At 38.2% G+C, this 22,944-nt stretch overlaps 1 protein-coding gene across 1 annotated transcript in view; it reads left to right on the top strand.

Moving 5' to 3' along the window:
- Window positions 1–22,944, top strand: part of MAN1A2 (mannosidase alpha class 1A member 2) — a 132,790-nt gene that overhangs the window by 47,542 nt on the left and 62,304 nt on the right. The window contains exons 4-5 of the mRNA XM_059466123.1: window positions 11,848–11,966; window positions 14,320–14,400. Coding sequence (XP_059322106.1) covers window positions 11,848–11,966; window positions 14,320–14,400 — 200 coding nt within the window. The remainder of the gene's footprint in view (window positions 1–11,847; window positions 11,967–14,319; window positions 14,401–22,944) is intronic.

Below are 22,944 nucleotides of genomic sequence, written 5' to 3'. Positions count from 1 at the left end.
GTCACACTGCAAGGATGGGAGGCTGTGGCAAGGAGGAGATGAGTCAGGCACAGGAGCCTGCTTTTCCAATGCCTTTGACAAGTACAGTACAGCCTGGGAGAGCAATGTGATTTCTTTGTCCACTTTGTGGTTCCTGAAGTGAGGGGTGGAATATTTCTTCTAAGCACTAAAAGAAAACACCATAACAGAGTTTTTATTATTACTTACCCTTGGAAATATTCTTTAATTTATAAGACATTTTTGTTATCTGTCCTTGTGGCAGTTACTGGGCTGCCTGAGCTGCTCTGGCATTATCATCTGCTGTCACCTGATTAGTTGTAATTTACTTTTGAAGTTCATATTAATTGTCAAGGGTGTCTGATTTAGTAAGCCTTTTGTATTTTCTGGTTTTTTTTTTTGGTTTTTAGCTGGCAAAATACTTGTTTATAAACAGTATGGAGACAAACACTTTTACTGGAAAGAAAATAGGTTATACACTTTAAAGACTGTGGAACGACCTTTTAAAAACATGGTGGAAAACTTCTCATGTCTTCTCACTGTAAAATCCTAATAAAAAGACAGATGGAAATCACAGCTTCTGCTCAACATCCTTTTTCTGTGCATGTGTTCAGCCTCTGAATCCATGTAGAGGATAAACGGGCACAAAAAGGGAATATGAGGTGTATATGTAAACAAAAATGTTCTTGACTATATGTTATCTTGATAAACAAAAGCCTCCTTAGTGAGCAGTAGTCCTTATCTTTTAACTGTACATGCACAAGTAATGTAGTCATTATTGCCTTTTTCTGTGGCAAATGGAAAGGGAAAGAAAATCCATTCTTCCTAACTAGGGAAGAGAGGTAATTTCACAATGCAAATTTCAGCCTAATCTCTGTACTTCAGGTTCAAGTCAATTTTAAAATAAATGGAAATGGCCTTAAGACAGGCCTGTGCATCTGTGTCCTCTGCAAACTCCATAATGAGTGATTACAGCAAGATAATGTTGAATATTATAAGTACATTGAATGTGTATTTTTTGACCAGTAAGACGAACTTTGAAAAGATAAAATTTTGAGAAAGAGCATAACTCTTGAGCTGCTGGCTTTATTTGAAACTAGAACCGTGTTCTAATATCAGAAGAAAAGTTCCTTTAGGTCAGATGACAGATCAAACATGATTGTTAATCAGTGTTCAAAAATTGCTCACAGCAGGTACCTAGGGAAGACATGTAAGAGCAGGAAAAGCTCATAGTGAGCTTGTCTCAGAGTACTCCACAGCCTTACAGAAGTTTGTATAGTGCTAGTGTTTCTGTGGTCAGAGGCAGCAAGTTTTATTTAATCACTTCTAGTTGATTTTTCCTTGATTTTGTCCAAACTGCTTTGGAGTCTGGCCAACCATAAGAGCAACATAACCCACTATGAGTGGTTCCATAGTTTGATTTGATATTGTGTAGAAAACTTTTTTGTTTTGAAGGCTGCTCGCTGTCCTGGATTACTGCTTTTGGTGTTGGAAAAAAGAAATAAATCCATTATTCATCTCTTGCTTGCCGTTCATGGGTTTGTAGAACTGCATATGCCTTCAGTAGTGCCCCTGTCCTGCATGGAGGGTTTTAGCCTGTAAACTCATTTATCTTACTTACATTTTTCATACCTAATATGTTGTTATTTTCTTTCTTTGTATATTTTCAAGGCAGTGGTTTTGGGGTCTTTTTTGGTCTTTGAGACGAAGGCTAAAACTTTGCTCCATTTTCTGTTTTGTCTGCTGTTCCTCTCCTAATAATGATAGTCTCTGTCTTTTAGGCTCCTTCTTGAGTCTACAAACACAGTACAGGGTAGCATTTCTCCAATAACATTCCTTTTGGAAATCCTCACCACTGTACCCTATGATTTATGCTAATGTTATAAATATTTTTAGTTATTTCATATTTAAGCTTTTGTCCAACCTAATCATTTCAGTAGGATCCCACTGGTGATTTTACCTCACACTGATGGCTGTTTACACTTATCCCATTTCCTATCTTTTAAACCGTTATTCATCTGCACGAGAACAATTTTCTTTTACTGTGTGGCAGGTCAGTTTTCTCAGAGATTTTGTTAAGGGATGGTCTCACATCCCTTCTGTGTATGTTCTCTGCCGATATGCAAGTTCACTTCTTAAAAAGACTTTAACATTGATGCTAAGACAACACATCCCTCTACAAAATTTCTGACTTTTCCCTCTTTTATCTCATTTAAAGCTGTTTTCTGATTGATGCTGCCAATTGGGCAAATAGTGATTTGTTAACACTGATTTGCTTCACTGCAATGTGTATCGTGCTTATTCAGAATATAGTTGTTCTCTGAAACTTGCAAATTTGTGCAGACAGGATACAATCTGTCTGTATGTTCCTTCTTAAGTGTTTTACAGTACTGGTGCTGTAGATAAAAACAACTGCTTAGTAAGAATGTTTTTTGAATGTCACTGATATTTCATCAAACTGTCAAAAGTGTGCCTATGCATATCAGGAAAACAGGAAAATTCACCACAAGCAGCTGTTGTCTTGTTCTTTTTAATAATACAATATTCTTACTGAATTCTTCTCACACAGTTTGTATTAGTTCGTGTACAACATAATTAGGGCAGTTGTACTCAGTGACTTCTTTAAGTGTCTGAATCAATTACGTTAAATCCTATTCAGAAGATTGAAAATTCTGCTTTAATGAGAAAATACCACAAAACAAACAACAGATGCACAAATGCAAAGTGAAATTAGATAAACACACCTCACCTACACACACATAGGATAGTGAGGTAAACATCTGCATGAAATGGCAATGAAAAAATTATTCATGCTAGAGTTTAGGGCTGAGGCTCAGAATTTTGATTCTTCCCAATAGCATTCTCTTCTGTTCTTCTCTTATAAATCAGATGGTTTGCTCTGAGGAAAAAAAAATTGTTTCTTGTTGGAAATCTTTGGACTTAATGTTTATTTTGAATTGTGAATTATTTAGGTTGTGGGAATGCTTGAATTTAAATCATGAATTTAAACTTTTTTCCTACCTTTTGGAATTGAGCGCAGAGGGTATAATAAGGAAATGAAGATAAGGCCATGCAGCCTTGTTTTGAACAGGCATGACAGCTGAGTAAGAATTAGCATTCTGAGCTCTAAACCTAAATCTGCTGAGGACAACTCCATGGGCATGTGTACAGTGAGGGAGTCAGGTGTGGGTGTGCTTTGCTGTCATCTGAAGCCAGAGGATGCACCAGGCAGCTGGAATTCAGGAACAGCTCAATCACGTGAGTGGAGCACTGTGCTTGTGCCTGATACACTGCTACTGTTCACTCAAGTTTTGCACCCATCTGGTGAAGTTCTATGGCTATCCCACTGGAAATCTGCTCCTCTTATGCTGTCCCAAAGAAAATTTAGGACGTGGCTTCGACCAAAGTGTGTGGAAGTGGCCCAAATATAAAGATAGAAAAGCCTGTGTGCCATGATGGCTCTTAGGTGTTGTTTTTTTGATATGTGTTTTCCTACTGCCTAGCTGACAAAGTAATTTAGCTTACAATTATCTGTGAGAGATTGTTATCTTGTCATGGAAGACCTGTACTTGGCTTGCTTCATATAAAGTCACACAACTATACTCAAGTCCAGATAACATCTTGTTCTCTTATTTACTCTCAAATATTAGTCTTGCTTTGCTTGCCGTGGTGTTTAACTGATTGCTGCTAGTGTTTAGGCTCTTCATACTTCCAGGCCATCATCCACAGATACTTTTCCCTTCAGTTTTCCACTTCCTGTTTTCTTAAAATGGGCTTACTTCAGATCTATATTTTTGATTAGTTTTGATTGACTGCTTTGTGTATACAGCAGATTTGCTGTCACTATTCACTTTTCACATGTTATTCTTGCTTTCTTTCTGATGTGCTTCCATGGCCTCTTTTGTACTCAATGCCATCTTCTCTCCCTCTTTCCTTTCCTACTCTGAAATTCATCCTAACCTTCTCCTGACATTGTGGCTTTCAGTTATCACCAGGTCTTAACCTTCCACTAACTCATATTATAGTTCCGACATTAATCTTTATTATGGTCTGCACACAGTCTTCCTCCTGTATACAGTAATAGAGTTTGGTCTTGGTGCTTTAAAAATAAGAGAACAAAAAATATGGAGGAAATTGGATAGAAATGTAGAAAATTGAAATGGTCTGAGGATATTCAGTCTTTGTACTAGGGGGGACTGCATTCAGCTCTTGCTTGCATGAATTTTGAATTAATTTGAAGGGCCATGTAAGATTTAAGGAGCAAAGTAAATCAATCAGCTGAAGAGCAGTCAAGAGGAAGGTTTATTGCCGTGTAGATTTTTAGACAAAGTTTTAAAATTCGAGTCTTAAGAGCATGGGTATTCAGGCAGCAGTTTGTTGATTATTAACAAATACCAGCAGGTCCAGTTTTTAATAGGTTCAAAGTCTAGCATACAATTCCGTGTTCTACTCCCATGACTTCCTCAGTTATGAAATTAAGGAAAGCATTAAAATTGATCATTTAATGTTATTTATATGTTGAAGTACTCTATTGTCTGATACAAAACATTAAGACCTCCTTTTCATGTTGTCTATTATCAGCAATTTAACAGAACTAAGCAATCAACATGCTTATTTTTTTGTTCTGCTTTTTTAATTAGTCTAAAATGTTAAAGGCAATTGGTTTCTTCATGGATACTTACAGGCTTATTCATTGCATTTTATGACTGAGCTGAAATCATACACTGCAGTTTTGTATGAAATGTGTAGTTTCATTGACTAATTTTGAGGCACTTGTTTTCTCAGTGAAATTAAACTCTCTTGTTCAAAAGTTTAATTAATTTTCTTAAACGTTATCTTGTTCCTCGTGAGTCATTAAGATATTTTGCAAGTGGTATGCTTCAGCAGTAGCAGCTTTATTGCCAGACTCTCATTAGAGATACAGAAAATTGTTGATAATTGTTTGCTTTTAATTTTCATGTTACATATTTTCATACTATGTCTCTAATTGTCTGTCACATCAAGAATTTCTGTTGCTACAATCTAAAAACTTGAATTATTTAAATCTTTTGGACTAGAAATTGGTGTATTTTCTAATATATAGTGCAGTCTTGCCCAGTATGTATTTTTCAGCCATTATGAATCTGGGCAGACAGGAATAACAATAACAAGAATATTTATTTTCCTTAAGATTGTAATAACTCTGTATTGAATGTCAGGCTGAGTTTATCAAGGAAGCATTTTCACTCAGAGTCTGGGAATTAAAATAACTGCCTATGTGAAAAATAACTAAACTTTTACCTTCAGAGTGTAACACTTCAGAGTGTTGAGAGAGTATATATTTCTCCTTGGGGAGGCTTTACATCTCCTCTTTTGTTTCTGGAACCACTATGGTGGAAAGGGGAGGATCTGCTTTATGCTTGTGTACACCCCAATGGTTGGGTTGCTCTGTCAGTAGTGCTGGATGAGTCTGAAGCTGAGGTTGCCTGCTTAGTGGAGATTTATCTTAGAAATTATGGTAAATTACCCCTTGAGGCTTTGGTCCTCTTACATTCCTTTTGCAAGCTGATCCTGCCTCCATCCCCAAGTAGCTTCACCACCAATCAAGCATGTTCTGCACCAGTAGGAGTAGGTTCAGCTTCCACTGAGTGATGTCTGTCCAGGGCCCTGCAAAAAAAAAAAAAATCAGATATGAGACAGGCTGAGACCAATAGTATTTCTGGCACTATTTCTGTTTGTATCTTATTTGTCAGTCTATATGACCATCCCATTGGCCATGGGAAGTTGTTTTGAGAATGAAAGCTATTTTCTTGCATCTATATCTCTAGCATTTGCATATAACTAACTATGGATTCCAGCTTTTTATTGCTTAGGAAGATAAGTCTGCTTTCTAGAGTATAAAATAATTTATTTTGATTGCAGGGATGTCTTAACACAGAGATACTTGCTCTTTGTGTGGTGTAGAGACACTTGTCTTCAGTAATTGCCCAAATGCTTTTAGTGTATCTAACTTCTTGTTCCTCCTCAGTCTTGCAATTTCCCTTAGCTTTCTTCAAAATGTAGCTGCTGCTGATGTCTGCAGGCTATCCTTGCCAAAGAGAATAAGAGTCTTTATTACTGTTATTTATTCCTGTGTGATTTTGTCACTGGTTTAGGAAATATGAAAACCCTACCTTGATTGTAAATGGACTGATGAGCATCCTGCTTTTGGGCGTGTCATCTGCTGTCTTTTCTGAGGAAAAATAAAATGCTTCCTTCTCAGTTACTGCTTGAGGCAGAAGAGTAGGAATGGTTACATGCATCTATTTATATGACTTCTTTGTATTTATATGATTTCTTTGGAAGCAGAGTGGCCTTGGTAGTTTTACACTTAGGCTGGTTTCCTTGACTTCATAGGAGCAGCGTACATTTTGGTAATGAGAGATCCATTTGAGTAGGCTGGATTTCCTTCAGGTTTGTTACTCCTCTAGCAAGTCTCTGGGTAAGTGCCAAGTGTGTTGTAAGACATTCACACACTTGTGGTACAGGGGTGTTGGAGCACAGGCATAGGGAGAAAGGCTAAGAAGGAAATTCTCTCTCCAACTTTATGCCTTCCCCTGGCTTATTTACTGTGGGGATTCAGGGGGGGCAGGAAAGAGAAAGCCTTGATGCTGTGCAAGCACTGCTCAGCAATAGTCAAAATTCTCATGTGTTTCCAACACTGGTTTAGTCACACATCCAAACCCCACAGCACCATACAAGCTGCTGTGAAGAAAATTAACTTGCTCCCATGCAGACTCAGTATCCCTGCTCAACCCTCCACTTAGACCAATGAAAGCTCCTATGGATTGTTTTTAGGAGAGGTAATGAGATTTGTGTGTGATGTATACATGTTGAAGTAATGAGGAGGTATGGGTGAGATGTTAAATAATCAAAGTTTCTGTGAAGCACCTATTTGATGGTTACCTTTCAGCTTAGTGCATGACTTCAGTCTGTTGGTGCAGAGTTTTGTCGTCTTGTTCCTTATTTAACTTGTCTAGGTATCATATCTTTAGTCTTTTCTGTTCATAATTGATCTATGCATAGTTGATCTATTAATATATTTTCTCTAGTACCTCACTGCTTATAGTCTCTTCTGCTTCCACATAATAAATACACAAAGAAACTCTGAGCTGATATAGGGTGATATCAGACGTTCTAAATCTCTATACTTTTTCTTATGGTATAATGAAAATGGGCTATTTATTTTCTTCATATTCATTTTGTTGTGGAACACTTGACAGCAATCTGTCTCCCTTGTACTCTGATAGTCTCTTGTGGGACTTCCAAATGGTACTAATAAGCCAGTTCTTCATCTAGTGCTTTGGCATACTGAAAGAATTTTAGATGAGAAGACTGTTTTTCTTTTAGAGGCCCTGATATTTACACTTAGTCATATTATTTGCTAGAATTTTCAAACTGTATTTTATGTGGCATTGAGTGAAGGAATTATTTGACTTATCTCAAGAAACTGAAGTCTAACTACAAATTTGAATTACCACTTTGCAGTCCTTTGGAATAATACTTTTGCTTAATGAGAGTCTGCATGATTTTCTTAATAGTTCAGCTATTTCACTGCTAAATTCTTTCCATTAGCTCATGATGGATGTTCTGTTTTATTTAGAAGAATGGGCATTGCATTCATTAGGCAAACTTCATTAAATTTGGAGCTCAATCAACTAGAACTATAATTATATGGAAAGGAAACTTCCTAATCTGACGTTTTTAAAACGGAGCCTTTTTGGAATTGGTTATTATCTTCTGCGACATGACTAGCTGAGCCTTTGTATTGAACAGAGGCAGACCTGGGAGGAGTGCCTTCAGCTAGCAGAAGTGCTATTTTCTGTTATAGTTTAATTGTTTTATAGACTTTTTTCACCACAATGAGACATCTGCTCCCTCTATATGTGGAGCAATAATAGACTGCTTGAGGTGGTAGCAAGAAGTGTATACTATAAACTGTTATCTCGTCATTTAGAGTTACTTTATGGCACTTTGAATGATACCTTCTGCAGTTTAATTCCAGGAAGGTTATCCCCTTGTCCTTTTGATCCAAAATTTATGGATCTTGGCATGGCTGGGAAAGAAGAAAAAGGAGCATTCTCTATTATGAATGGAAAATGATTTCACTTTGTGACTTTAGATGAATGGTTTCTATCAGCATCAGTAGGGGGAAGGACCACTGCCTATCCATTTCTGCTTTACCTATAGCAGCACACTGACCCTAGTGCAGGCTAGTGACTGGAACACTTGCTGTTTCTTCCTTCTTCAGTTTTCAGTCTATGCCTTGCTGCAAGTGCAGTACATTTTAAGATGAGGAATGTCACTGCTTGTTTTGGTCAAGCTGTAGATACTGAAGAATTCAGTGGAAGGTCTTACTTAAGAACAAATTAAGAGTGACATCCTTTCTACACAGTCCTTGAAGAAAGAAGCTGAGAGCTAATTTTACTCTGACCAAGCATCATATAGCCCATATATAGTTTTAAGTTGTACCTGTCTTACAGTATGGAGTAGCCAAGGTGTTAAATGTGTCTTGTCCTCAGTATTGCATTATGTTCAGTTCTGCCTTGTATTCTTGTTGACACAAGATTTCTGAGTGTGAATTCTGCATTTTGGACTTTTCCACCTCAATGCCCATGAGGAAGGAATTAGCTTGCTTCCTGCTGCCTGATTGACACTAAAGGAAGAAGACTGGGCAGACAATCTGTTGCAAAATTTTGATTTGTCATCTCTTGACCTTTTGGAAACATCTTCAGCCAAAAGGATTGGAAAATGCAAAGATTGTTCTTCTGAGTCTTCCTCAAGGAAGAAGTACTCATGTGTAGAAAAAAGAAAAATAACTCAAGTTTGGTTGAAATAGTCTGCTTATATGAAAAAACGAATAATTTATTATAGGTTGGGAATGTATATGCTGTCTTTAGGAGATTGGGATAAAAAAGAGTTAGGCTCTCACGTGAAGTCTAGAAAATATAACCACACTGATTTGTGCCTCAGAAACAGGTGCCCATCACTGCTTAGGGAAGAGGCACATGAGAATAGAACAGGCTTTTCTCAATCATGTTTTGTTGGACATGCATGGTTCTAGAAAAGATAAACATAAAAGGCGAAAGAAAGGAATGTAAAGGCAGCTGGAATGAGGGCTTGAACAAAGTATTAGGGTATGGCCCAGACAAAAATCTCAGAGTGTAAGCCTATGCTTTGAATTGACTCTTAGGGACAAAAAGTACTGAACAAGCCAGTTTTATTGGGCTACACTTGTTTCTGTGGCTGCAAACAGCACCAAAGGCTCTGTAGAAGCGCTTTGTAGGCAATCTCTTTTGGGGACCTACTGGTTTAGGTGAGATCTCTGTATATGGGGTTGAGGGCTCACTTTTAACACAGGGATAGTGAAAGCAAATTTCTTGTCTTTATTTGGTGAGGTCATATTTTTCAGTCATTATGGGATGCTCTGGGGAAACATTGAACACCTTTGATCAGCTCTGGAGAGAGCTCTTTTCTGTTCTCTCTGAATTCATCTATTGGATTTGTTAGATGGCAAAAGTTGTGTGCTTTTTAATTTCCATGGCCCTTCTTTTGTGGCTCTGTGCAAAGAGAATTCGGTGAAAAGGATTGTTTAAATTTGTGGTTTTGAAGATACTTTCTTGACATCTGGCAAGTAGATATTCTTGCCCCCAACATACTGCTCTCCCATATTGTTGACAGTGAAATGTAGTTCTGAGATCCAGAAAACTGTGGAAGATTGTACCGTGGTGTTTGAAGTCCTTTGGAGTAGGTGTGGGGAGGTAGGGTGGTGGACAATGACACAACAGGCCATTTCCATGCAACTTGTTTTCGGCATCCCTTGCAAGCTGAAGAATACGAGAGCTTACTGATCTGATTACCACTGTGTTTAAGTTGGAAAGTTTTTACTTTTTGAAACTACTGCAAGAGGAACTTCCAGGATTTCACAAGACTTATGTATCCCTATTCGTTCAAACACTGTGTGTATTTGACAATTTGATCAATGTGATTTAAATAAAGGAACAGAAATTACTTTGAGCATGTGGTGGAAGCTGTATAACACATTCCAATTTTATGTAAAAAAAAATACTTTGTCAGCTGGTACTGAAGGTAGTCCTTGTGTCACGGTCTTATTTGCATATTTTTGAAGTGATAAATTAGATAACTGTCACATGATGCTTTTGAGAAGGTGCTAAGTTAAGTACAGTGCTGTGGCTCTGCTCAAAGCAGCCTCCACTTTAGCATAAGCAGTGGAATTTGTCATTTGGCTGAAGGTGTTAAACCTTACAGTACTTGAGCACCCCAGTGAATTCATTTCCAGAGAGTTATAGGTATGGCTGGTGGACAATTTGTCAAAGGATTTGTCTTTTAATTAATCTTGCAAAAGGTAGCGTGTCCCAATCTCTACTTGAATTTTCTTAACAAACACTGCCAACTTCAGGCTTTTCAAATCTAATTGAAATTAATTAAAAGCAATGCATGGCTATTCTTTAAAAATTAGTTGGTGGTTACTTTGTCATGGATATTGTTGTGTTTAATTTTTATTATCTGGAGAAAGAAGTCCCTGAAAATGGAATTAAGCTTTCTCAGTCATTTAGATGTGTGAAAGAAACACAGTGGGGATGATGGCTTCATTCAATTACTGTTATGTTTGAGGGTAAAAAATATAGCTCTAACCATGTGAAAGTCAGAAATGGATGAATAAGAACTACCAAGCAGGAACACTGCTGTAGAGATTCCCATTAGTGGTGGAAAGCACATTAAAAGAACCCTAAAATGGACTTGTCATTAGCATCATTAAATTACAAATCAATTCACCAGAGTTTATAAACCAGCGTGCACTGGTGTATAGATTACAGGTATAGACAGTGAAATTTGGCGACTTTGTTGGTGCACAGGAAGTTTTAAACACTTCATGAAAACAGATAACTCAGGATGATTTTGGTTTCCTCTAGAAACCAAGACCTGTGCCTACTGAGGGCAGCAGGTTTGGTTGGCATGGCCTAGGGAGATCAGGGCTCTCACGGGCCAGGGCTCACCATCTCCTCATCCCTTGCACAGACCGATGAGTCACTCATCAATCAGCTCTAAATTGCTGCTGTTTCAAGTGAATGGCATTTCAGCTTAAAGCACCATTGATTTTTATTTGGCTTTCAATGCTCCACTTGAAGTGGTGACAGTTGAGAAATCCATTAGCGCTCCTAGCGCGTCCCTGCAGACGCCCAGGAGAACATCTTGGGACTGCGGCTCTGGCACTCGCGCCCGGCCAGCGCTTCCCTGCTCATCAGGCCGTGCTTTTCAATCATTAGCTAGCGTCCATAATTGCCAAACTTTGAATATTTCAGAAGTAAATGTTGGGAAATGCAAGGCATTACTAAGGCATTACTGCAAGTGCTGATTGCTTTATCTTGCCTATGCCTTTTTTTTTTTTTTTTCCCCTCCCCTAATGCTTCTGTCCTAGAATTCCTAGTAGCTTTTTGAAGCTGAATATCTTTCTGTCCTTTGATTTTTTGTGGGGTTTTTTTTTTGGTGTCAAAGTACAGTTGCTCAAGTTCAAGTTGGGAAAGCAGATGAGAAGGGCTCTTTTTTTCTGTCTTTAGCATTCTTTTCTCCGCAGAAGCCAAACTGTGCCAGAGGATTGATACTTTCAAAGAGAAGTGGGAATTCTCTTCTGTACCTGATAATTCCTTGCTCATTATTTGAGCAAGGATAATTCTTTGATAATTCTTTGTGCTGACACCTTTGTAGTAACTTTGCTTTGCTACTGCTTGGGTTATTTTCTCATGTTTGTGATGCTTAAGAAAAGTAGTGAAATAGTCACTTGTAATAGAAATCCTTCTTTTTTGCACGTAGGAAACTCACAAATGGGTGCTACCATAGTAGATGCATTGGATACTCTTTATATCATGGGCCTTCACGATGAATTCAGAGAAGGACAAGAATGGATTGACAAAAATCTTGATTTCAGTGTGGTGAGTAGATCCTGCCCTAAATATTTCTGTAGTTCTTTTCAAGTGTTCATCTTGGAAGAGGTCTTTCAGGTGAAACTTAATAAAAATTACAGATCAAAGTGTTAGATCTGAACTTGTAACAGGTGTGACATTCTCTGTGTATCTAACTTTGTTTTAGAAAAAAAAATGCCATGACCTTTTTACAGTTATGATTCTAAGTAGAGGTACACCTATATATTGTATTTTCAAAGTACAAATTATAACTGGATAATGGAAGTAACAGAAAATGTTTTGTGAGAAACAACCAGGTATCAGAAATGAAGACACAAAGATGAGGTTTTATGGGCTGATAGTTGTTACAAATAACTGAGCTATGAAAGACAATTTTCCCCAAAACTACCATGTGTAAATTACTTAAGAATACAATCTCTTCTTCCATTTCTTAAGAGTTTTAACACAAAATATGCCACTTGAATTCGTGAGTTTTCCTACAGGCTCTTAATCTATCACAAGAATTTCCCAGTTGGTCATACAGTATCTGACATTCTTGAGAAGCATTAAATGGAAGAAATGGCTCTATTTTAGTCTTATTGATTAGTGTTCTTTGTACTAATTTTGGGATTGTCACAGACTCTGTGATGGAATTTGTATTTCAGTCCTTAGATTTGCCCTATGGTTCCAAAAACAATTTTTCATTCAGTAAATGTACCTAATGAAATATAGTTGTATACTCCAAATTCAGCAAATGCTTTCTGTTGTTTCTTTATTTTAACCCACTTTTCAAAAATTATTTGTTTGGGCTTTTTCCTTTTGATTTATACCTTGACTGTCTGGCAAGCATCAAAGAATTTTTACTCTGCTTTTTCTGTTAGTGCTAGATAATTATTCAGTCTAAAACTGAAGATCCTAAATATATCAGAGACAGTGTAGAGATAATGATGCCATTATGAGGATGAACTAAATTGCTTCCATAACTTTTGTCTGATCTAAGGCAATTTCAATATAAATTTGCAGTATTTGTCTAGGATTTGGATGGAAGAAATTTACATGACCCTCTGGGGTTCAGTTACATCTTCCTATGTATCAAAAACCATTTCTGAAGGTTAATGAGTTGTCTTGTGTATACACCAAACTTGAATAATTTTCTTACATAGTTTGGAGTTTATAAATAAATACATAAATTTGATCCTCTTGGATTCTTCTACTGGGAAATGGAAGTCATTGGTTTCACTTTACACTGTCCCACTGCATGTATGATTCATGACTTTAATGGGTATTAAGTGGAATCATGCTGCATTGGTGTTATTTTTCTTGTATCACCTCTATGTTAAAAGGGAAAACCTTTTACTGAAAACATTTGGGAGTATTTCAAACTTCCAAGTTTTAGTCAGTGCTGTTTGAATAAATTTTTATTCACATAATCTTTCTGAAATATGTAATATGTGCAAAATGAATTTAGTTTTGATCCAAGCACTGCAGGTACCAGAGAAATAGCACAAAAGGAAAGACGTACCTGTAAATGTCATTTCAGCTGTGTGCAGATTGGTGACTCAGCTTGTTCAGTGCACATTGTAGTGACTTTTCTGGATAAAAGGAAAAGTTTTGCCTATCTCAAAATCTCTTAATAAAACTATATTTCTGTGTCTAATAGGTTGAAGAGAAGTTTATGGGGGAGACAGATGGAGTGTATGTGGAAAATTAGCTGAATGGGGCACAGAGGGAGTCAGTTGCTAAAACTATCTGATTCCTCTTAATGTTTTGTGGGTTAAATGAGTCAAAAGATACTGTTGAATTTAACCTAGGGATAATAAAGTGGAGGAAGGCAATAAAATTGTTTATTCTCTTGAATTTATCAGTGGTCCTGCAGTACTACTTGTCATAACAGAAAAGCTATTCCGAGACAAAGATTATGTTAAAATAGAGCTCTGAATTTGAGTTTAGTAATTTAGGTTAAAAAAGTGCATTATGGGAATTCTCTAATTATCATTTTGCTTTATCTTTTTAAACTAGAAGGTTTGGTGCTATGCTGAAGCATAAAAGAGAAGATGCTGAATTATAGAAATGTGTAGTCCTTGCCTTCTTTTCCACCAGCCAAAATTACTGTAATTGCACTTTGTGGTGATAAAATGGTTAGAGGGCAGGAGAAAAACTAATTTGATTTTATTAAAATCGGTTGAAGCTGTAACTAGAATTGTCATTTGGTGTCACAAAGATGTGCATGAGAATTTCAGTTTGGGTCTAGAGACTGCAACAGTACAGACCCTTGCATGTGGATTGCCTTAGGATATGTACTTTTTTCTGCCTTGACAATTTTTTTTTCTTCCTTCATTAAGGAGTTGGTTAATTATTTATTAATGCTCTCTTTCTGTTCTAGAATTCTGAAGTGTCTGTTTTTGAGGTCAATATTCGCTTCATTGGTGGTCTTCTGGCAGCATACTACCTTTCAGGACAAGAGGTAAGGAGATTGAAAGGTGTCTGAAATTCATTGTCTTCTACCAAATGTGGCATATGGAGACTTTTGTAGAATCTTTTTTTCTCAGTAGATTGCAAACTAATTTCACAGCAGTCAGATGTCCAAAATAACAAAATTCTTAGAGTATGGAATCTTTAAAGTTTGTGTCTGAGTAGGTCTCTTGGCATTTAGGACACTTGGTTACAGTTCTGAAATGCTTCTTTTATCGAGATGTTTTCAGAAGATATCCACTCAAATAAGCATCAGCTTGAAATGTCAAGTGAAATGTCAACCTTTTCATGCCAACAATAACTTGTTTTGATATTCTGTAGCTCCATGAAGGCAGAAATAATAGCTTTGTCACTTGTCCTGCAAGGATGTAGGTTTGCTTCATCAAAGTGCTACTCAATCTTCTTACCATTTTCTTGGTGACAAACTGGGAAATAGCAAGCCAATTTTATACAGCTTCTGAAACTTCTGTTAAAACAATGTAGATTCATGCTTGGATTCACAGGATGCATGTCCCCAGAGACTTGCAACAATGGACTTCCTTAGTCCAGCAGTCACAGTGCTGTGACCTCTTACTTCACATACTTTAACAAGAGTAGAGCTTGACCCCCAGCTCTTCTCATATCTTAGGAGCTGCATGAATTTAACTTATTGCCTGTGTCTTTGATTTTTGGTTTTGTCCTTTATTTTTCATGACCCATCTGTAGCCCACTACCAGGCATATTTCATGGCTTTCAGGTGTTCTTAGGTAACTACTTCCTTTGTTTAGGGAAGCACCACATATGTACCAACAAGTTCTCAGGGATTTTAAGATTGTGGCCCTAAAAGTAACCAAGAGAAAACTCATAATTTATTTTCTCTTTATCTGTGAATTTTCTCCTTTATGAGGATCTTCTCTTAGGAAGAAGAGCTCAGCAGCAAAGCAAAAATCCTGTGTAGCTCTTGAAAGAAATGGGTGGTTTATTTTTCATCCAGTGCTCCTGCTTCACCTTCTTCAAAATGCACCATGCTCCTTAGAGGTATCTACTGTGAATATGAAAAACCTCAGAGAAAAAGCTAGGATCACATGTTCACAGCTGAATTATTTGTATATATTGATACTGCACTTGTGCACAAGCCCCTTAAAAAGAACTTTTTTGCCCCAGTATGCAGATGGGTGCAGCCAAGCACTGCCAAAACATATGCTTTGCCTGCATTTGTAAAGCAGAGTATTCTTTCTTAAATTTGCTTCTAACCTTTTGGTAGAGTCAGAACAAGCTCTTTTGCTTTAATAGCTTTAATTTCTTTCCTTCTTAGAAAACATCTACCCTTTGTTTCTTAAATGTTGGCTGAGTTGAGTCTTTTGTTTTTAAGATTTTTATGGCATCATTCTCTCCAACAGACTTCAAATGCTTCATTGCTTGTGATACAGGATTCCCGTCAAATGTCCATATGTATCATCTTTATTTTCCTAAGGAACTGCTAAAAAAAGTGCTCAGACTGCATTTCTTTCAAAATAGTGTGGCAGCTAGGATTGCTTTGGGTATCTGAGACACTGCTTCACTTGCCAAGTTGGATGGGTTTTCTCTGCAATTTGTCGTTGTGTATATGACAAGGAAGGGATTTTGAGGCTCTTCAGCAATTGAGCCCAGGAGAGACACCTGCGTCTGGGAACTCCTTGGAGTTGGAAACAGGTTGCTTGAGATGTGATTTCCAATCTGGTCCTCTCTCTTCCCCAAAAAGGGAGCATATTCCTGAGCTCAGGATTGGGACATGGTTGATTTCTTTATTCACTGCATTCAGACATGTGAGGAGCACTTTGTAGCATTGCTAAGACAGACAAGCCTCTTCCCAGTCTTTTGGGTGTTTTACCTGATCAGGTTGTGAATGTGCACGTGGGCTTACACCTTAGGCAGTCTCTGTCTCCTGGTAGGTGTCCTTTCTTTGTTCATCGAGCCATCATTTGCTTGATCATATTCACTTACCCTACCTTGTTGATATTCCTGTCGCCTTCTTCCTATCTCCAAGCCTCTACTTCTGCAAGGCTGTTGCTAGATTGGTTTTAGAAGGTTTTCATACTGATTTTCCGTACTTTTGCATGTCTTGTTTGATGTATTTATAATAAGGTCCGGTACAATGAACTGCTGCTTTGAATTAATTCTGTTTTTTCCTTTAAAGAAATATAAATTCTGCTTAGGCAGGAGTTACTGCTGTTTGGTGATAGTTACTAAAGCTGCTCGTACTTCATTTGGACTCCCGCCACTTAGTGTTGATAAAGGTGCTGTAGGGACAACCATAAAACAATGTCCAAGACTCAATATCAGCTGTGGAACTGTAATAATTTGTAAATGGCCATGTCTGGAGAATTTTAAAGTCTTCATGGTGTATCTATGATGCCCTTTGTTGGGAGAGAGTAACTGTGCTTGACAGGATTTTATCTGATTGATTCATAATGGTAGCTATTGACCATAGTTTTCAAGTACAGCAGATTATTAATTTAGATGAAATAGTCCTTTTCAATGCTTTTATTGAAAACATGTTAGATTTAAAATTTATTTAGCACGTCTAGTGGCATGACTTTGTGGCTTCCATGCTGTATTTAAACTGTCAGTTACTGCTATTACTTAGAGGAGCATCAACTGAGATCATGGTTTTAATAATGCTGATTATAGGTAATGGTAGAATTTTAAGCCTTTTTTACTAAGATTGTGAGTATTGCTGTCCTTTCATCAGTAAGGGTTCCCTCTTGCTCACTGCAGTGAATGAGTGAATAATGAAATATATCTCCCATACAACCAAAAATAAAGTTGCTGTTTTTAGCAGCTGACAGCTTGGCTGAAAATGCTGTAGGGCTTGTCCTGTCCAGTGCTGAGTCACAGCCTTTCTTTGTGAAACATGACATGTGTAAAATTTTTAACAGCTCAGCCTTTCACATGTGGGAATTTCTGGTGGGCTTTCATAAGTGATGAGCATGTAAAGCTAAAGCTTGAGAAGGATGCATTTTGGTGCAAATGTCATGGTTGTCTTGCCTCCCTGTATCTGTGTGCTAAAGTAGCGAGACAAAATTGTTTCCCTGTCTAACAGGCTGTTCTCTCGATGTGTGAAAGATCACCATCTTTCTCCATTTTTCCATCTCAGCGTGCCATTTGAATGGAAGATAATCAAGATACAACTGCAAACCTTAACACAGTGGAAAATTTGCCCATGCATTCTGTTTCAGTCTTCTGAAGTTGAAGCAACACTGATACCTCTCTGGTGGCAGAGGTTGTAGATCTGCAGTCTGGGGCCCTTGTTTAAATCCTCTGCACAGTATGTTTTTCCTGGCTGATTGTGGACAGGCCGTCTGGTGTCTGGCTAGGTGTCTGTTACCAGATGAAAGTGTGTTTCTTCTTTGTCTCAGTTCCCACAGAGAAATGAGGTCTCAATCTGTCATCAATTTTGAGATTCTTTGAGGCAATGACTTTTCTGCAGGGTACATTATTGAACTATATCGTGAATATATGCTAAAATCATGGAATATAGGATCATAGAATGGTTTGGGTTGGAAAGGATCTTTGAAGATCATCTAGTACAACCCCCTCGCCGTGGGCAGGGACAGCTTTCTACAGACACATTCCTCAGAGCCCTCTCTGACCTGGCCTTAAACACTGCCAGGGAAGGTGTGTTCACAGCTTCCCTGGGCAGTGCAACCTCATTACCCTCATTGTAACAAATGCCTTCCTAATAGGGCCCTAAGAGGACTTTGAGCAGCCTGATGTGGTGGAAGGTGTCCCTTCCCTTGGCAGGGGTTGGAACTAGATGATCTTTAGGAGTGTCTTCCAAAGTGAACAGTCTTGTGGTAATATCCACTCTAAAACTACCCTCTTTCAGTTTTAAAACAGTTGTTCCTTCTCCTGTCATTAGAGGCCATAGTAGAAAGTCCTCTTCATCTTTCTTGGAAGCCAGGCCTCCTTCAGGTGCTGGAAGGTGCTAGAAGGTCCCTCTGGAGCCTTCTCCATGCTGAACAACCTCAACTCTCTTAGCCTGCCTTCAAAGGAGATGTGCCTCAGCCCTCGGATCATTTTTGTGACCATCTTCTCAACCTGCTCGAACAGGGCCACATTCTTCTTTTATTGGGACCTCAGAGCTGCAAATGGTATTAGGGTCCTCGGTATAAGTGGGGGTTCAGTGTATTTTTTTTGAAATGGTATAAATGAAAGAAAGAGGAGGTTGGACCAGATGATTGCCTGTGGTCCTTTCCAACCTGACCGATTCTGTGCAACAGAGGGAAGCTCAATAAAAAATGAAGAAAAAAAGCATGTTCTCTCCTGGGAGTGCTGTGTGTCATAAAAGAATAGAATCATCTAGGTTGGAAAACACCTTGACAATAGAGTTCAGCCTCTCCAGGCAGACTCTCTTGTATTTTGCAGTATGCCAGATATTTCTTCCCAGTTCCAGTAAGCAATCTGTGCAAAGTGTTCACTCATTGTTATTCTTTATTAAATTGTATGCTAATAGGTATAATCTCTTAAGTACCTAAATACCTAAATAAGAAATGCAAAATTCATTGTGTCTATATTTAATAAGGAGCCACTAATTAAATATTTTTGAGGTATAGGGTTTATGAGAGTTGCTTAGTAGAATTGTGAGTGACTGGGAGACATACTGTGAAAACTAGGCACTCCTATTTTCTACCCCAGGTTGTGATAGAATGGATAACATGTTTGTATTTTACATTTTGATCAAACGGGATTGTAGTTAAAGTGTGTGAAGTGCAAGCTTCCCACCTTCTGAGTTCAGAGGAACCACTGTGCTTCCTCTTTTGCGTCTGTCAAATAGATTTAATAGTCCAAAATAACATATTGATGGTAAAATATGTAATGAATTCTTATCTAAGTTGAACCAGACTGTTTCTCAGTAATCCCTGCAACAATCCTTTAATTTCTGTAAGAACTATGTACAGTCTTCATTATGCTTGTGGGTTGGGGGTGAGGGACAACACTATGATACAGCTGATAATGTAACAGAAATAAGTATAAATTAAATGTTCCATATGCCTAGTTTGGAGTAAACATTGAGTATGGAAAACCAGCCTTACATGATTTAAAAAACAAAAAATAACTGTCAATAAAATCCCAAAACAAAATAACAAAAAACCCAACTTTTTTTATGTGGTTGCATTAAGGGATTTTCTTTCTTTAGTGCATTGTACCAGCACAAATATAATTTTTCTCTTTAGTTATGAATCCATGTGGTTTTTTATAGTTTCCAGTGATGCCTGGCAAGGCACTGTTTAGCATTTTCCCTGGAACAGTAGGCTTCTTTGTTTATTCCAAGTTCATTCCCTAGACTTACTGTATAAGAATGTTTTGTATTCTTTATGATTTTCTTTAACTTAGTATCCAGCACTAATGAAATAAAATATCTTGATGTCACTCTATTGTATGTAACACCATCAGGATAGAAATGCTTAATGAATGAGTATCATGTATACAAGGAGATTAGAGCAAGATAAACTACTTGTATTTCACAAAAAAAAAAAAAAAAGAATGCTATTGCAATTTGTACTCTTATTAGATTAGATCTGTCTGTTCATACAGTCTTCTAAAGTCATTTTCCAGGGAGGTTGTCTGGAAATGAACCCCAGCATGACTGGTTTCTGAGGATGTGCCTCTGGAATTCTTTGATCTCCTTTGGTGTCTATCTAGTTCTGCAGTTCAAGATTTTATTCAAGATCAGTCATGTTCGGTGCTTGGTTTTTCTCTGGGTAAGATGGGGTTTTTCTCTTCTATATGGATGTTGGTATTAATAAATTCATTTTTTCAACACGAATTATCTAATTGATCTTTATTTGGTATATGATTAATTATATGTTCTTCCACTTCTTTCAGTCGCATCTGTGCATCTGGGTCTTTTTGAGCATCAGGGTAGCTGATACTGATTTCTGAGGGAGGATAGGAGCACTGCTTTGTAAAATCACTCTATGTCCACAAAGCTTTCAACTCCTGCTGCAAAAGTGCAGCAAGCATGCAAGCAGTAAGAATGAACTGCACGAGGCAGAAATGAGTTGGCTGATCTCTCTGTGTTAATGCTGCAAGAATGAAGCTTGCCAACAGACCACAGCAATGAGCTGCAGGAGAATTTACAAAATAGATCCATGATGATTGTGTCTGAATGTAGAATTTGTGAGAGTAGGCTACCAGGAAACCAGGAGTTCCAGTGTCGTTAAAGACTAAAACAGTAAAAGGACTGTTGCAACCTGATGTAGGATATCACACTGGAATTTTCAACAGAAGTTGGATTTTCTTGTGGTGTGCTGTATCAAGTGGTCCAAGAGTTGTGATTTCTGCTGTGCTGTCCCCAGACCTGGCTAGTGAAGGAGCAGTCAGTATGAGGAAGACTTCACAGATGACAATGCCAGAAGAAATCAGCTTCAAGCCTTCCTGTTGAGTGTGTGAAGTTCTTTGAGCTCATAAAAGCAGATGGAGATTCCTAGAGCATCTTGCAGGACCCATTGTTCCTTATTTCTGAAACCCATCCAAAAGACAGCAGTGAAGATACTGAACCCTGCTATGAGCAGTATTTTCACTTCCAAGTGTTTGTGAGCACACTGTAAATGAACTTTCTGCTCTCCAAATGGGAATGTCTTCAAGGAGGGAGGGACAGACATCTGCATAGTCTAAGTGTTATATACATGCAGAATCATCCTGTAATTAAACACAGAGAATGATCATTGGAGCAATAAAGCCCAAATAAGACAAAGAACAGTCTTGTACCAGAGGTTATTGCTCTGTGTTCAAAATCCAATTTTTTTACAGTAGTATTTGATGAATTGCCGTCACTGCTCCTCTATGGCTCCTGCCCAATAGCCTCCAGCGTGGATGATACCCACTGCTAGAATGAACGTGACTGCCTGCCAAATGTCTGTCCAGCTTCTTGAAAAATAGATAGATACGGTCCAATTTTTTGAGCAAATCTCCAAGAATAGTAATCTCTTCACAGGGATCCCAGTCAAAGGCATGTCTGCTGTCTCTGGATGCTGTGACATCTTCCCTAAAGGTTAATAATCCTTGAGTACTATTTCTTCTCCATGCTGTGGAACTACTTCTTGCTTTAGAAAAGTTTGTATTTCCAGAGTGGCTTGGCATACTTACTTCTTACACAGCAAGCCCTAGCCAAAAAATAAAGAGCCTCATCCATTGATAATTACAGAATTATCAGCATCTCCCCAGGAAGGGAAAGAATCTTCTACCTTTTATATATCAAGCCTTCCCCTTCCCCATGGCTGCAGCCCAGTCTGTGACACGGCATGGCTATCTGGTGGCTAGCTGTGGTGGTGAGCCCTCATGACCATGGATCCCCTCTGGGGCTTGGTGTCACCTGTGGGAGTTGGTAAACTTCCTCAAATAGCAGTTTCAGCCTGGGTTAGGGATTTTGGTGTTTCCCCTGTGTGTTCCCAGCATGCATTATTTTCTGTTTTCTCATAATATGTGCTAAGTGAGATACTGTTTATATGGAGATAAAATCCTCTAACACTGAAAGAGAGTACCTGGAGCAAACATCTGCAGGCACTTGCTGGAGCTATGTCTCCAAGTAGGAGAAGGCAGGGTGTAAAATGCATATCATTGTCAGGAGGCTGAGGAGATGTAGTTAATGAGACCAAGAGAGTCAGAGGAACATGATGTTACATGGATCTATTTTGTTTCACTGCAGACTTTCTTTCAGGTACCTAGATTTTATCTAAATTAAGATGGATCCTTTGAATGTGTGGATTTCCCCTGTCTTTCTGAACATTAAAGAAGAAATAGTACAAAAACATGTAAATAGAGCCCACATCTATACAGACAAACTCTTTAATGGTCATTTCAGTGAGTAAGCCTGTTTTATTTTCTGATCCTTAAAAAGTCATTGCTTGTTTTCATGTGCCTACTCTATGATTTATTAAAAAATTGTATCACAGGCTCTAGAATGCATCTGCCAAGCTGGTTGTTTTGAGCTAGGATTTCCACCAAAGCACTGTGTGTGCTGACTATAGTATCATGCTACCAGCACTCCTCTGTTCCATGTCTGAGATGGTCACTACATTCCAGGGTGCTTGGGAAGTAGTGCTCTGTTCTGCAAATGCATGAAATGCAACCTCAGCCAGAGAGGTGATCACAGAGGAAGGGCTATTCAGCCATCACCCGTAGGTGCTGTGAGGGACAGTTGGCAGGTGTGTGTGTGACATCCGTCTTTATGAGCACCCAGGCTGAACTTCGTGTTCTTGATCGTTTTTGTGGAATTGTATTGTACGTATGTCCCATTAATGTGCGTGAAGGTTTACAGTGTTGTGAGAGAATGTTGTCACGCTCGTTTCAGGCATTAGTAATTGCAAAGTGGATAGACTTGAGAATAAAAATAGTGAAGATATTTACTGGATTTGGAGTGCTTCAGTGATCAGGAGTATGACATTACCTTTTCTCAGCAATTAGCACTCTAAGTGCCTGTGGCCCTCTCACATTAGAGTCCTTAAAGCTTCTGACAGTTCAGCACATTTTCCGAAGGAAGAAGAACCAGAAAAAGGAATGTGACAGTGATCTC

The sequence above is a fragment of the Ammospiza nelsoni genome, chromosome 2 (assembly GCF_027579445.1).
Source record: "Ammospiza nelsoni isolate bAmmNel1 chromosome 2, bAmmNel1.pri, whole genome shotgun sequence".
In the NCBI taxonomy this organism is placed as follows: domain Eukaryota; kingdom Metazoa; phylum Chordata; class Aves; order Passeriformes; family Passerellidae; genus Ammospiza; species Ammospiza nelsoni.
This window is presented reverse-complemented; position numbering and strand designations above follow the sequence as displayed.